Source organism: Aureococcus anophagefferens (genome assembly GCF_000186865.1).
Source record: "Aureococcus anophagefferens unplaced genomic scaffold AURANscaffold_13, whole genome shotgun sequence".
NCBI lineage: Eukaryota > Pelagophyceae > Pelagomonadales > Pelagomonadaceae > Aureococcus > Aureococcus anophagefferens.
In genome coordinates, this window is record NW_008705573.1 from 30,485 (window position 1) to 44,832 (window position 14,348).

Consider the following 14,348-nt stretch of genomic DNA (forward strand, 5'->3'; position numbering starts at 1 on the left):
CGGGCGGCGGGCCGCCGGCGCGCCGCGGCGCGCCGCGCACGACCGCGAGCTGCGCCTTGCTCGCCGCCTTGCTCGCGAAGCGCCGCGCGGCGATGAGCAGCATGATGCTGGACGCGAGCAGCATGCGCCGCGCGTCGGCGGCGGGAGGAGAAAGAGGTGCAAGAGGTTAGCGGGCAGAGCTCAGCGGGCCTCGCGCGCACCCACTGCGTCGATGCCCATGCTTTTGCCGCCTCAATGTGCATTATTGAATGTTCAATAAAAAGAGGCTGCCCCGGCTCTTCCGACGATCGGGGGCTGCCCTTGCCATGGGTCCCACGCGGCGGTCGAACCCGGCCTTCGTCCTTGAGGACGTCGACGACGGCGACGTGGCGCCGCCGGCGACGGCGTCGGCGTGCGCCCCGGCGGAGATGCCGAACTCGCTCGACGAGGCCCCGCGGACGCCGGCGACGCCGCCGGCGACGCCGCCGGCGTCCCCCGCCTGCTCGCCGCGGCGGCTCCTGAGCGAGGCCATGTACTGCATCCGCATGGACCGCGGCCGGGCGCTGCGCGCGCTCCGCGACCGCCACGGGCCCGAGGCGCTCTGGCGCCTGGTCGACGCGCGGGGCAGCAACCTGCTCCACCTCTGCGTCTTCTTCAACTCCTACGAGTGCGCCGCCGTCGTCCTCGCGCCGCGGCGCGGCGCGGCGCCGGCGCCGGCGGGCGGCGGCGCGCCGGGCCCGCGGCGCCTCGCGCGCCAGCCGGGCGACGACGGGCGGACGCCGCTGCACCTCTGCTACGAGCGCGGCGACCAGGCGCGCCTGGGCGTCGTGACGCCGCCGGACCCGCGGCTCTTCGCCCTCGTCGAGGCCCAGGTCTACGACGCCGACGAGCGCGCGGCCGCGCGCGGCGCCGTCGACGAGTCCGCGGCCGCCGCGCGCGACCCTAACCGCCGCGACGCGCTGGGCCGCAAGCCGGGCGACCGGCCCGCCCGGCGGTCGCCGCGGCGGAGCGCGAAGCGCGCCGTCGCCGGCGGCCGCGACGCGCCGCGCGCGGACGAGGGCGCCGACCGCGCGGAGGCCTCCGGCGCGCGCCGCGGCCGCCGCTTCGCGCCGGGCCGGAAGCCGCGGCGCGAGCTCGCCGCGCCGGCCATGAGCGTCGCGCCGGGCGACGACGCGCCGGCGCGCGACGCGCCCGGCGACGCGCCCGGCGGCGACGTCGCGTCGTCCGACGACAGCGGCTCCGACGGCGGCGGCGGCTCCGAGGCCTTCGCCGACGCGGGCGCGGCGCCGTCCTTCGTGTGCGCGCCCGACGACGACGCGTTCGGCGCGGCCGCGCCGCTGCTCTTCGGCGCGGGCGCGCCCGCGCGGGCCCGCGGCGAGCCCGACTCGGTCCTCGGCCGCCTCGGCCTCGGCTTCTTCTTCTGCGCCTGCAACGGCCTCGACGCGGACCCGCCGGGCCCGCCGCCGCCGCCCGGCGAGTCGGCGACGCCGCCGCTGGACCTCGTCTCCGCGCCGCGCGCGCCCGTGGAGACGTGCGACCTCGACGGCGACGGCGCGCCCCGGCCCGCCGACGACGACGAGCAGGCGCCCCAGGTCGCGAACCTCGTGTTCTAAAGTTGGGTAGGACGGGGGCTGGGTGGGCGCCGGCAGTGCGCCACTTAGTGCGCCGGCTCGGACGGCAACGTCGACTGCACCGTCGACTCATCTCAACGCCAACCAAACGCTGTGCCCAGCTCTTGGCGGCCATCGCGACGCGCCGCGCCGACCGGTCGACGCGCCGACGCGCCGACGCGCCGCGGCCTTGATCCGTCGGCCATGTCGGACGACGCGTCGGAGCGCGCGGCCATGGACGCGGCGGCGGCGGCGGTCAAGGCCTGGGCGACGCGGCCGGCCTTCGAGCCCGACGCCACGGTGAACGCGCACCGCGCGGGCCTCGGCGCCTGCTACGGCGCGGCGGCGCGCCTCGAGTTCGCCGGGTCGCTCAACGTCGACGCGACGACGGCGGCGGAGCTCGCCGCGGAGGCGGCGCTCGAGGCGCGCGTCGCCGCGTGCGCGGCGCGCGAGCGGCGGTGCCACGATTTCCGCGAGGACGTCGAGGCGTGCCTCGGCACGCTCGCGCGCGTCGGGTCCTGCCGCGACGAGGCCGGCGCCAAGGCCGCCGAGGTGACGTCGGCGTGCGACGCGATCCTCGACGCGCAGCGGGCCTTGGTCGTCGAGGCGGAGAAGTACGACGACGCGTTGGGCGACCTGGAACCCGTCGCGCCCGCGCGGCTCGCGCGCGTGTCGGCGGAAGCCGCCGACGACGTCGAGGACTTCGAGGCCGCCGTGCGCGAGCTCGAGGGCAAGCTCGCGCGCGTCGACGCGCGGCGCGCGCGCGGCGAGCGGCTCTTCCGCGACGAGGAGCCGTACGTCGCCGCGCTCGCGCGCGCGCGCGTCGCGGCCTGCGACGCCTGCCGCGACGGCCTCCTCGCGGCGCTGCGGCGCGCGACGCTCGACGGCGCCGACGCCGCGCGCAGCGCGCCGGACGGCGGCGGCGACGGCGACGGCGCGGCGGTCGGCGAGGCCGAGGCCGCGGCGCTCCTCGCGCGCGCGCCGCTCGTCGCGCGGCTCCACGGCCAGCTCCGGCGGCCGCCGGGCGACCGGCCCGACGTCGCGGCCGCGGCGGCGCGCTGCGGCGACGCCGTGCAGCGCGCGTACTGGGCGCGGCGCGGCGCCGTCGCGCGCGCGGCCGTCGAGCGCGCGGTCGACGCGGCGCAGGGCGGCGGCGCGGCGGCCATCGCCCGCGACGCGTCGGCGGCCGCGCGGCGCGCGCTCCGCCGCGAGCGCGAGCTCCACGGCGCCGTCTTCGGGACGTCGCGCGGCGTCGACGCGCGCGACGAGCGGCTCGCGGCCGCGGCGCTCGGCGACGTCGCGGGCGAGCTCCACGCGGCGGCGCGCGCGTCCGTGCTCCGGAGCGACGATCTGGACGGGCTGCGGGACGTCGTCGCGGCCGCGCGCGAGGCGCGCGCCGCGCCGGGCGCCGAGGTCGACCCGGAGGTCCAGCAGTCGCTCGAGCGGCTCCGCGCGGACGCCCAGGAGCGCGCGACCTTCGTCGCGCTCGCCGCCGTCCGCGCCGCCGTCGAGGCCCACGAGGCGGACCCGGCGCAGCTCGCGGCCGCGCTCGAGCCGGGCGCGTGGTACGGGCCGCTCCGGGCGACCCTGAAAACGCTGAGCAAGCTCCACGGCGCCGTCGACGCGCCCGTCTTCGACGACCTGGCGCGCCACGCCGTCGCCGCCTGCGTCGCGGCGCTGCGGCGCGGCGCGGACGCGCTCCAGGAGAAGGCGGCCACGGCGGACGCGCGCTTCGACGCCTTGCTCTTCGCGATCTCGCACCTCCTCGTGCTCCGCGAGCGCATCGCGCCCCTGGGCATCAAGTTCGGCGCCGTGACGCGCGAGCTCGACTGGCGCGGCGCGCGCGCGGCGGCGGCGAAGCTGAGGCCGCCGGCCGCGCCGGCGACCGCGCCGCGCCGCGGCGTCTTCGCGTCCATCGCGGCGGGCCTCTTCGGGTCGTCGACGACGCAGAAGGCCGAGGCCATCGGCGAGCTCGCCCAGCGGGGCATGCCCACGGTCGACGAGCGCGCCGTCGACGCGAAGCGCGACCTCGAGCTCGAGCTCAAGCGCGCGTGCGCGGCGTTCGTCGCCCTCGCGCACCGCGAGATGGCCAAGGCCCTCAACGAGCCTTTGAAGGCCGCGCGCCTCCTGCTCCCGAACCACGCCGACGTCTCCGAGGCGAGCCCCGCGGAGCTCACCAAGTGCAAGCAGCGGCCCTTCGCGCAGCCGGCGGCCGTCGGCAAGGCGCTCCGCGACGCGCGCGGCGACGCCAAGGCGACGCTCGACAAGCTCCAGCGCAAGTGCGCCGACTTCCTCGAGAACGCGAACACGCGCAAGGTGCTCCTCAAGCCCGCCAAGGCCAAGACCATGCAGTCCCTCCGCGAGTTCGCGAAGCTCGCGGAGGCGCTCCTCCCGCGGGACCTCCTCTCGGAGCTCGACGACGACGTCGCCGCCATCACGGCCCTCTGCGCCGCCGAGTGATAACTCCCCATCTAGGAACCGTCGTTTAGCTCCCTACATCCACACGGCGGACGCGGCGTCGCCGTAGATCTTCTTGAGCTGGAAGCCGTACTTCTCGACGACGGCCGCGCGCTTGAGCTTGAGCGTCGGCGTGAGCTCGCCCGTGTTCTGGGAGAAGTCTAAAGGCAGGATGGCGAACTTCTGGACCTTCTGCGCGCTCGACACGGCCGTGTCGTTGTAGGCGTCGATGGCCGTTTGACACGCCTTGCGCCAGACCGCGTCGTTCTCCGCGTCCTTGGCGGACGTGACCGCCGGGTTCACGTCTTTCGCCGCGCCGACGAGGACGTCGTCGAAGGAGCCCGTGGCGTCGTTCTGCTGCTGCTTGAGCGTGAAGAGCACCGAGAGGAACTTGAGCTTGTCGCCGACGACGACGGCCGTCGACACGCCCGGCAGCAGCGACTTGAGCGCGTCCTCGATGGGCACGGGCGGCACGTTCTCGCCGCCGGCGGTGATGAGCAGCTCCTTGATGCGGCCCGTGATCTTGAGCATGGGCGCGGCGCCGGCGCCGAAGGGCACCAAGGCGCCCGTGTCGCCGGAGTGGTTCCAGCCGTCCGCGTCGACGGCCTCCCGCGTCTTGCCGTCGTCGCGGAGGTAGCCCAGCATGACGGACCGGCCGCGGAAGCAGACCTCGCCCTCGCCCGGCTTGTCGCGGCCGGCGACGTGGTCCAGCTTGATCTCGACGCCCGGCACCGCCGGCCCGCAGTAGCCCGGCGCGTAGTACTCGTTGAGCGTCACGGCCGCGGGCCCCGCGACCTCGGACATGCCGAACGCCTCGTTGACGACCAAACCCAGGCTCCCGAAATACTCGAGCGTCGACGACGCGATGGGCGCCGCGCCCGTGAAGAGGAAGTGCGCGCGGTCGAGGCCGATGGCCGCGTGGACCTTTTTCAGGATGACCATGGCGAATGTGCGCTCCGCGGCCGTCAGCGCGCCGCCGAGGAGGCCCGCGTACGCGCCCGCGGCCGCGTCCGCGCGGCCCTCGCGGTATTTCGCGAGCGCGACCTTCTTCGCCCACGTACTCAGCTTCTTCTTGACGCCCGTCGTCGACGCGCCGACGGCCTGGAGCGCCTCGGCGAACTTCTCCCAGACGCGGGGCACGCCGAAGAAGACCGTCGGCCGCACGTGCTGCAGCGTCGCCTTCAGCGTGCCCTTCAACGCGTCGGGCCGCGCGAAGAAGAGCGTCGCGGCGTTGACCACGGGCCCGCAGCCGACGGACCGGCCCACGGTGACCAGGCCCGCGTAGATGTCGATGGCCTGGGCCGCGATGTGCGACAGCGGCAGGTACGACACGAGGCGCTCGCGGCCGCCCGGCGCTTTCCCGAAGCGCACGAACTCCGCGAAGGACGCGACGACCCAGGTCACGTTGTCGTGGCTGATCATGACGGCCTTGGGCCGGCCCGTCGTGCCAGAAGTGTATATCAGCGTGCAGCAGTGGCCGCTCTCCTGCGCGGCGACGCGGGCCGCGAGCGGGCCGCCGTCGGCCGGCGCGGACGCGAGGAAGGCGTCCCAGGCGAGCACGGGCGCCGACGGGCCCAAGGCACTCAAATCCGACCCCGCGTCGCCCCAGACGACCGCGGCCTTGAGCCCCGGCAGCGCGCCGGCGACGCTCCGGACCTTGTCGAGCTGGCCCTTGCCCTCGACGACGACGAGCGCCGCGCGCGAGTGCTCGAGGACGTACTGGACGGCGTCGGGCCCGTTCGTCGAGTAGATGCCGCTCGCGAAGCCGCCGGCGAGCACGGCGCCGAGGTCCGCGATGAGCCACTCCTTGGAGTTGAAGCCGACGATGCCGACGCCCTGCGTCGGCGCGAGGCCGAGCGCGATCATGGCCCGCGCCGCGGCGCGCACCTGGGCCACGTACTCGGCCCAGGTGAAGGACCGCCAGTTGCCGCCGTCCTCCCAGGCGAGCGCCTCGCTCGCGTTGTCCTCGAGCCGGTCGACGAGCGCGCCGACGGTCTCGGGCGCGCGCGACGCGACGCCCGCGGCGCTGAGGCCCCGCTGCAGGGCGACGCCGCCGTCGCTCGTGAAGGCCACCTTCGGCGTCTCCGTGTTGTAGTTGGACGCGTCGAGCGCCTGGGGCTTCGGGCGCGCCGCGGCGGCGCGCGTCTTCTTCTTGTAGAGGATGAAGGCGGCGACGGAGCCGACGACGACCGCCGCCTTGGTTTTTGGTGGGGCGCGGCGCCAGGCATCGAGGACTTTGTCGAGGATCATCTCAGTACCCGCAGGGCCTTGCGCGGGTGACGTCAAGGCTCGGCGAACGAGCGGCTCGAGGTCCTCGGGCAGCACCAGAGCTGTGGCAGTGGATGTTGGCGAGCACCTTCGGCCTGTGGCAGCTCGACGATGACGACGCCTCGACGCCTGCCAGCGCTGCTCCTAGCGCTGCTCATAACCGCAACGCATGCATTCGTCGCGCCTTCGACCACGCGCCGCCCAACAATCGCGCCGCTGCGGTCCAGCCGGGACGAGGAGCTCTTCCTCTGCGAGGAGCACGTGGCCATCGCCCTGGAGGAGCTCAAGGCCGAGTACGACGCCGTCTTCCACCAGGACGCGTCGCTGAAGATGTCCGGCGACGTGCGGCTCGAGGCCATCGAGGGCTGCGACGTGACGCTGCGCCTCTTCGGCCTCTTCTGGCACTCGCGGCCCGTCGTCTTCGGCCTGGCCGCCAACTACCTCGCGGCGCGCATCCCCGAGATCGCCGACGTCGTGCCCTTCTCCGAGGCCAACGTCGGCGACGACGACCGCCTGCGGTCGCCGGACTTCAACGGCGACCGGCGCGAGATCGAGCGCCTCGGCCACGAGCCCGACGAGGTCGTCGTCATCCGCCACCGGCCGGGCCTCACGTTCACGGGCTATAACATCTACTAGACGAGGTCCTGGACGCGCGCGAAGAAGCAGAGGGGCGCCCGCGCCGCGCGGACGTCCGCGCGGTCCCACTCGAAGCCCAGGAGGAGCCGCGCGCGGTCGAGCACGAGCGTGACCTTCGCGGGGCCGTCGAGCGGCCGGAGGTGGTGCACGTGCGCGGCGCCGCCGACGGCGTCGTGGAGCCCGGCGAAGACGCGGAGGAAGCCGCGCGCGGCGCCGATGGGCCCCGCGAGCTTGGACACCGCGAGCGCGCGGTCCGAGAACGAGAAGCCCGCGAGGACGTCGTCGTGGAACGCGTCGCAGGCCCTTCGCGTCGCCGCGGCGTCGGCGCAGGCCGTGCCCTGGCTGGACCGCGCGCCGCCGGTCCCCTCGAGGCGCAGATGGAAGGCGCTCCGCGCGCGCCGCTTCGCGAGGACGTCGCGGACGAAGATCGCGACCTCCTGGGCCTCCTCGATGTCGGCCAGCACGTCCGCGTACGTCGCCGCGCCGTCGCCGCGCGCCGCCGCCAGCGCGAAGGCCTCGCGGGACACGTCCTGGTCGTCGGCGTCGCGCGAGAACCAGCGCGCGCAGCGCTCGGCGACGGCGGCGGTCGGCAACCCGTAGAGCGCCGACGCGGCCCGCCTCGCGTCGTCGACGTGGCGCTGGCGCGACGCGCTCGGCCGCCGCGCGAGGGCGTCGACGATCTCGCGGTGCCGCCGCGCCGACACGCGTTTCGCCGCCGCGCGCCAGGACCGGTCCGCGCAGCGCGCCGCGCCGAGGAGCAGGGCCTCCCAGTGCAGGTGCATGAAGACGAGCTCCAGGGCGTCGTCGTCGAGCGTTTTCGTGGTTTCGGTGGCGGTGGCGTCGTCGAGCGACGCGCGCGCGATGGATGCGCACGTCGAGGCCAGAGAGGCGCAAGCCATCGGAAGGCGGGCGCACGGCAACAACTCGTCAACGAGCGTTGTTGCATTCCAACGGCTCGCTCGAAGTTCCCCCACGAGCTCGCCAACCACCGCCGACACAGACCACACACGTTACGCCGCGAGTTCGAAGTGGTTGTTGAGGCAGCGGGGGCACCACTGCTGGGGCTCCGCGAGGCGGCGCGTCATGCGGCGCAAGAGCAGCTCGAGGCTCTTGATCTCCGCGGTGCACTGGAGGATGGCGTCGAAGTTGTTCTGGTCCGTCTTCTTCAGGTGCTCCTTGCGCGCGCGCGTCTCCTCGAGGAGCGCGACGTTGCGCTTCTTCTCCGCGGCGAGCTGCGGGATCGCCGACTTGCGGACGTCGTCCGTGAGGTCGCCGTTGCAGATATAAAAGACGTGGCCGCAGTTCGGGCAGAGCGCGAAGGACTTGAACTTGTCCGCGCGGTCGTCGTCGTCGTCGAGGATGTCGTAGTCGTCGAGGTCCTCGACCTTGACCGTCGCGGGCTCCGGGTTCTGGCTCGTCGGCGGCAGGAGCCAGCTCGCCTCGTCGCGGAACGCGACGACGTGCACGACCTTCTTCACGCGCTCGATGGACGTCACGATGGCCACGTGGAGCGCGCCGTGCATGATCTCCTTGGCGAGGAAGTCGAGCGTCGCCGTCGCCTTCGCCGCGGGCACGAGGACGCAGCCCGGGTGGAGGAGCTTGCCCTTGTGGCGCTGCCAGGGCGCGACGCGCGGCTTCTTGCAGGTCACGCAGGACGGGAGCCGCGCGTCGTTGCGGTGCGCGCAGACGCCGCACTTGAAGACCTTGGGCAGCCGGCGGCCGTCGAAGCGGAGCGGGCCCACCAAACGCAGCCCGACGAAGCGCTCGCCCGCGGCGTCGCTCCGCGCCTTGATGGCCGCCATCATGTGGACGCGGCCCCGCGCCGTCAGGGGCGGCGCCTCGCCCTCGTCGACGCCGCGCTTGGCCTCCGCGACGCCCGCCGCCGCGGCCGGCGCCTCGCCGGGCTCGCGCTTCATCTCGGGCACGCCCATGGGCTTCGCGCCGCGCATGAAGACCATCTGCTTCGGCGCGGCCGGCGGCGGCTGCGCCCCGGCGTCCGCCGTCTGGGGCCGGCTCGACTGGCGGCTCGTGCCCTCGGACGTCACGGGCCGCGAGTCGTCGGACGTGTCGCCCTGGTAGCGCTCCACGTAGGACCCCGCGCCGTCCTCGACGTTCCTCGGGCCCTGGCCCGGCCCCAGCTTCGCCGCCTGCTCCCGCGCGCGCTTCGTCTCGAGCTCGAGGCGGTTCGACGTCAGCGTCCACCGGTCGTCGTCCAAGCTCCGGTCGTCCTCGAAGCTCGCGAGGTCGTAGCCCTGGCTCCGCTCGCGGAACTGCTCCTCGAGGGACCGCTCGTCGGCGTCGCCGCCGAGCCGCTCGGGCATGTCCTCGAGCTCGAGCTCGCTCCGCGCCGTCGACGGCGTCGCCGGCTTCGACGCCAGGAACTCCTTCACCGGCGGCGGCGCCGTCGACGGCCGCGAATCCCCGCGCGAGCTCCGCGGCGACGCGACGCCCGACGACGCGGGCCGCGACGGCTCGCTCGACCGCGGCGTGTTGTACGCCGACATGATGGTCGCGTTCGAACTGCGTCGTCCAGCGCTACGGGGCTGCCCCTGCAACGTCGCTGCAATCCTCCTGCACCATCGACTTCCGCGGCGCGCAATGGCTTGCTCGTGAGAGAGCTTTTGGGAAATGGCTAGCTGGCTCGCCGACGAAGCGCAGAAGTTCGTCGATCAGACGCAAGCGTACGTGACCTGCCTCATCAATGGACCCGCGACGACAGAGTCGGAGTCGCAGACGGAGACCGACGCCGCGCCGGCCTACGCGACGGACAAGAGCTGGTGGCTGGCGAACCCGGCCCTCGGCGTCGTCGGGTCGGAGCTCTGGGTGCCCATGCAGACGGTCCCGCCCACGACCGTGGAGTGCGCGCCCGTCGCCGGCAGCCCGGCCGCCGACGTCTTCTTCGTGCACGGCACGCTCGCGTCGCCGCAGGACGGCCCGAGGGGCGACGGCAACTACGACTGCCGCGCGAGCCTGCCGGACGCGACGAAGGGCTACGTGCTGAGCCAGGCGGCGTGCTTCAACGCCGTCGCGCGCATCTTCGCGCCCCACTACCGCTACGCGGCCTTCGTGGCCGAGGACGCGAGGCGGGGCCTCGACCTCGACGGCCGCCGCGACTTCGCGTTCGCGGACGTGGACCGGGCCTTCGACGCCTTCCTCGCGGCGAGCGGGTCGCGGCCCTTCTTCCTCGCGGGCCACTCCCAGGGCGCCGTCATGGTCAAGAAGCTCCTCGAGGCGCGCTTCGGCGACGAGTCGCTCCGGCGGCGGCTCGTCGGCTGCTACGCGCCGGGCCTCGCGCTCTTCGCCAACGTCGCGCCGCCCCTGCCCCTGGCGACGGAGCCGGGCGCCGTCGGGACCCTCGCCTGTGTGGAGCGGCGCGGAAATTTTGTCGTTTCGAACGGTCATTCGATGCCCCGCGCAGGTTGGAACTGCGCCGCGGAGCACGCGGCCTTCGAGCACACGGTCGTCGGGTCGCTCTGCGGCGGATACCGGCCCCTGACGGCGCTGCCGGGCCTCGACGCCGCCGGCGAGGGGTCCCACCTCGGCTGCTTCGGCTGGGGCGCGTTCTTCGTCCAGGTCTTCTACACCGAGGCGTGCGCCAAGGTCGCGGTCAAGGACGGGCTCCTGCGCATCGTCGGCGACAAGAACGCCCTCGCCTACTACGCGACGGGCACGGGCTGCATGCACAAGTGGGACTTCCACCTCCTCTGGCTCGACGTCCGCAAGAACGCCGTCGCCCAGCTCGCGAACTACGAGAAGGAGACCGCCGCGGCCTAAGCTTTTTTCCGTTTTTATTTTCAAGCCCTGTCGGCTATGGGCTCACTGCGAGAAACGGACCTGGATGCACATTCTAAATTGCTCGTTCGTCGACTTGCCGCCCGCTGTATGCGCTGGGCAAGCCTTGGGCAGTAAAGGCTTAGTAAGGTTTTGAGCGATTTTGCTTAGCCGCGGCGCAGGGAAGAACCGAAGGGGGAGAGAACAGCGAAGGGAGCCGAAGGGAAGCGTCACGGGAGGACACGACTAGGGCGGAGGCGTACGCGAGCACGGCGACGATTTTGCCTGTTGCGCCCTCGGTCGGGAGTGACGAAGGGTGATGTGGGTGATAGGGAGCGTCGGCGACGAGCGTGGGAAGAGATCATGGACCCTGAACTTATCAAGAAGAAGCGAGAGTACGAGGCGCGAAAAACTCGTACAAAGCTGGCGCTCAACATATGCACGATTTGCGGGAAGAAGGATGCCCGGCCCTGTAAAGGGTGCGGCACGACGGCCTACTGTTCGACGGACTGCCAACGCATCGACTGGCGCGACCGGGGCCACCGGAAGGTCTGCAAGAAGGTCCAGGCCGCGGAGGCGGCGCGGGCGGAAGCACCTACGCCCCCGCCGTCGCCGCCGCGGGACGTGTTCTACGGCCCCGCGCCGCGGTCGCACGCCGACGAGGTCCGCGCGCGCATCGCGGCGGAACACGAGGCGGCGCGGGCGCGGCGCGAGGCGAACCCGGAGCGGAAGCCGACGTCTGCGCGGTACGGGTCGCGGTGCCCGATCTGTCTCGAGGACTGGGACGTGAATGCTCCGGACGTGCTTCGCATCTGTTGCTGCCGGAGGGTCTGCAAATCGTGCCAGGTCAGGATCGGCTCCGGCGCGTGTCCCCTCTGTCGTGCACCGCGCGTGAAAAAAAATGCGGAGCAGCTCGCGCGTCTTCGCCGCCACGTGGAGAACGAAGTGCCGGAAGCGATTATGTTTTTGGGAACTGCGTACAACTTCGGTTACTTCGGCCTCGTGAAATCCGATAAGAAAGCTGCGAAGATTTGGAAGCGCGCTGTGGAGCTCGGGAACCTGGACGCGATGATACTTCTTGGGAATGCGTACAACAAGGGGCTGGGCGTCAAGCTGGACAAGAAGAAGGCGGAGCGGCTGTATCGCATGGCCGCAAATCGGGGCGACGCGCTCGCACAAAACAGACTAGCGGCTTTGCTTCATTCTGAGGAGAAATTTGAAGAGGCGATCCGGTACTTTGTGCTCGCGGCGGATCAAGGCTTTACCGATGGAGAGCACAACCTTGCCTGCTTCTATTACGAGGGAAAAGGCACGGAAGTCGACCTCGGCAAAGCCAGATACTGGTTCGAGCGCGCCGCTGCCAAGGGCCACGAAAGAGCTAAAGCGGCCCTCGCGCACCTCGACGCGCGAGTGTAGCCTAAGTATTTACGCCGCGTCGTCGCCCGAGCCCGAGATGCTGCGCTTGTGCGGCGTGCGATTCGTGCTTGGCCTCAGGCTTGGCGTCGTCGTCGCCGCGGCGCCGACCTTCGCGGTCTGCCACCGTCTGGATAAACGGCGACACCGCACATTCTTAAGAAAGACCCCTGGAGGAGCGCGCGCCCGAGCGCGTCGCCGCCGCGCGCGCTCCGTCGGACTACCGCGGGCTCGCGGCGAGGCGCTTCGCCTCGACGGCGACGCCCCGCTCGTCCGCGGCGGCGCAGCGGAAGGCCGCGGCCTCGATGAGCGCCTGGACGTGCTCCGCGTCGCGCGCGGCGCGGACGGCCGCGCGCGAGCACGCGCGGACGCGCCGCTCCGCGGCGAGGCAGCGGTCGAGGGCCGCGCGCGACCGGCGCGCGAGGCGCGCGGCCGCCGCGGCGTCGTCGGCGCGCGTCGCCGCGGCCGCGTCGTCCGCGGCCCGGCGCCGCTCGTCGGAGTCCGCGCGGCGCCGGATGCGGTCGTCCTGCGCGAGGCGCTCGGCCTCGAGCGCGCGGTCCCGCGCGTCGGCCTCGCGCGCGGCGTCCGCCGCGGCGCGGTCCCGGTCGCGGCGCGCCGCGCGCGCGCGGTCCGCCTCGAGCTTGCGGAAGCGGTCCGCGCGGTCGCGGTCGCGCCTCCGCGCGGCGCGCGCGGCGTCGGCGCGTGCGAGGCGCCGGTGGCACTCGGCGATCTGGGCCGCGTCGACGCCCCGGCCCGGGAAGAGCGCCGCCGCGGCGCCGGCCCAGTCGACGGCGTCGCGGCCGTCGGCGCCGACGATCGCGCGCGCCGCGGCCCACTCGCGGATCGCGGCCTCGTCCGCCGCGGAGAAGGGCAGCGGCGCCGCCGCGCGCCGCGCCGCGGCCTCGCGCCTCTTCTTCTGGTAGGCCCGGCGCACGGCGTCGGGCGCGTCGGCGCCGCCGACGAGGGCCGCGAGCTTCGCCGCGAGGCGCGCCGCGTCGCACGCCGCGCCGGGAAACAACGCCGCGGCCGCGCCCGTCCAGTCGACGCGCGCGCCGGGCGCCGCGCCGGGCCGCGCGTGGTCCGACGCCCAGGCCAGGAGCGCCAATTCCAGGTCCTCGGTCCAGGGCAGCGGCGGCGGCGGCGGCGGCCTCCGCGGCGCCGCGGCGAGCGCGGCCTTGGCGCGCGCGGCGACGCAGTGCGCGTCCGTCGCTTCGGCCTCCTCGAGGACAAAGTCCGGGTCGCGCGCGGCCGCGTAGCCGAGGCGCGCGTCGACGACGCGCGTCCGCGCCCGCTTCGCCGCGGCGCGCGTCGCCTTGGCCGCGGCCGCGGCCGCCTTCGCGGCGAACGCGACCTCGTCGGCCGCGTCCGCCGCGTCCGCGGCGCGCGCCATGTCCTCGCAGTCGCGCAGCGCGTCGTCCGCCGCGGTCCGCAGCGCCGCGCCCGCGGCGGCCGTCGCCGCGCGCGCGCGCGCCTTGTCCTCCGCCGCGAGCTCGCGCCGCTTCAGGCATTCCGCGAACGCGGCGTCGCGGCCCGCGCCCTCGACGAACCCCAAGGTCACGGGCCGCGGCGCGTCGCGGATCTGGGCCTTGATGCGCCCGAAGGCCGCGTAGCGCTGCGCGTCGTCGTAGCCGTCGTCGTCGCGGATCGCGACGGCCTGGCCCGCGAGCGTCACGACCTCGTCGCGCGGCCTCAGCCGCGACTCGAAGAGTCGCTCGTCGGACATGTCCTCGACGCTGAGCGTGCACCAGCTCCGCGCGCGCGGGCTCCGCGGCGACGCCGACGCCGCGTGGTGCCGCGCGAGCGCCACCGTGAACCCGAGGCGCGGCTCGGCGAACTCGAGCTCGTAGTACGCGCCGTCGGCCTTGGCGCGCTCGACGTGTTTCGACACGGCGGCGTAGCAGCGCGCGGACTCCTCGAGGCTGCTCAGGCGCCGCCGGTGGACCCGCGCCGCGTCGGCGTCGAGACCCCGGGCCGCGCCGAGGACGCGCGTCGAGCCCCGGCGCATGGCCGGCACGAGGTTGCCGGCGTCGTCGTGGACCTGGAGGTGCTTGGCCTCGGCCATGTCCAAGACGCGGCCCGCGCTGATCTTGTCCCAGGACGACGACATGGCTGCGTGTTGTGTTGTGCGCGCACTCGCGCCGCAATGGGTCCTCCTCCGTCGGCTGCGGCAGCGCGCTCTCAGAGGGCCATACCCGCCACAAAGAAGTGGACCAT

At 73.8% G+C, this 14,348-nt stretch overlaps 3 protein-coding genes across 3 annotated transcripts; 1 reads left to right on the forward strand and 2 right to left on the reverse strand.

The window, feature by feature from the left end:
- Window positions 1-4,112: 4,112 nt before the first annotated feature.
- Window positions 4,113-6,134, reverse strand: AURANDRAFT_10354 (hypothetical protein; the record flags this gene model as incomplete). Its single annotated transcript, XM_009040150.1, has 1 exon — window positions 4,113-6,134. A coding segment is annotated over one exon (2,022 nt), but the record flags the coding sequence as incomplete, so codon positions are not given.
- A 3,444-nt stretch (window positions 6,135-9,578) lies between these two features.
- HDR4 (hypothetical protein) lies at window positions 9,579-10,724 on the forward strand (the record flags this gene model as incomplete). The annotated part of the gene is made up of 2 exons (XM_009039894.1): window positions 9,579-10,311; window positions 10,369-10,724. The coding sequence occupies 2 exons, from the start codon at window positions 9,579-9,581 to the stop codon at window positions 10,722-10,724; spliced, it is 1,089 nt and encodes a 362-aa protein (XP_009038142.1).
- Window positions 10,725-12,354: 1,630 nt separating this feature from the next.
- On the reverse strand, window positions 12,355-14,241 carry AURANDRAFT_65064 (hypothetical protein; the record flags this gene model as incomplete). Its single annotated transcript, XM_009040149.1, has 1 exon — window positions 12,355-14,241. One exon carries the CDS (start codon window positions 14,239-14,241, stop codon window positions 12,355-12,357), a length of 1,887 nt encoding a protein of 628 aa, XP_009038397.1.
- Window positions 14,242-14,348: the final 107 nt, after the last annotated feature.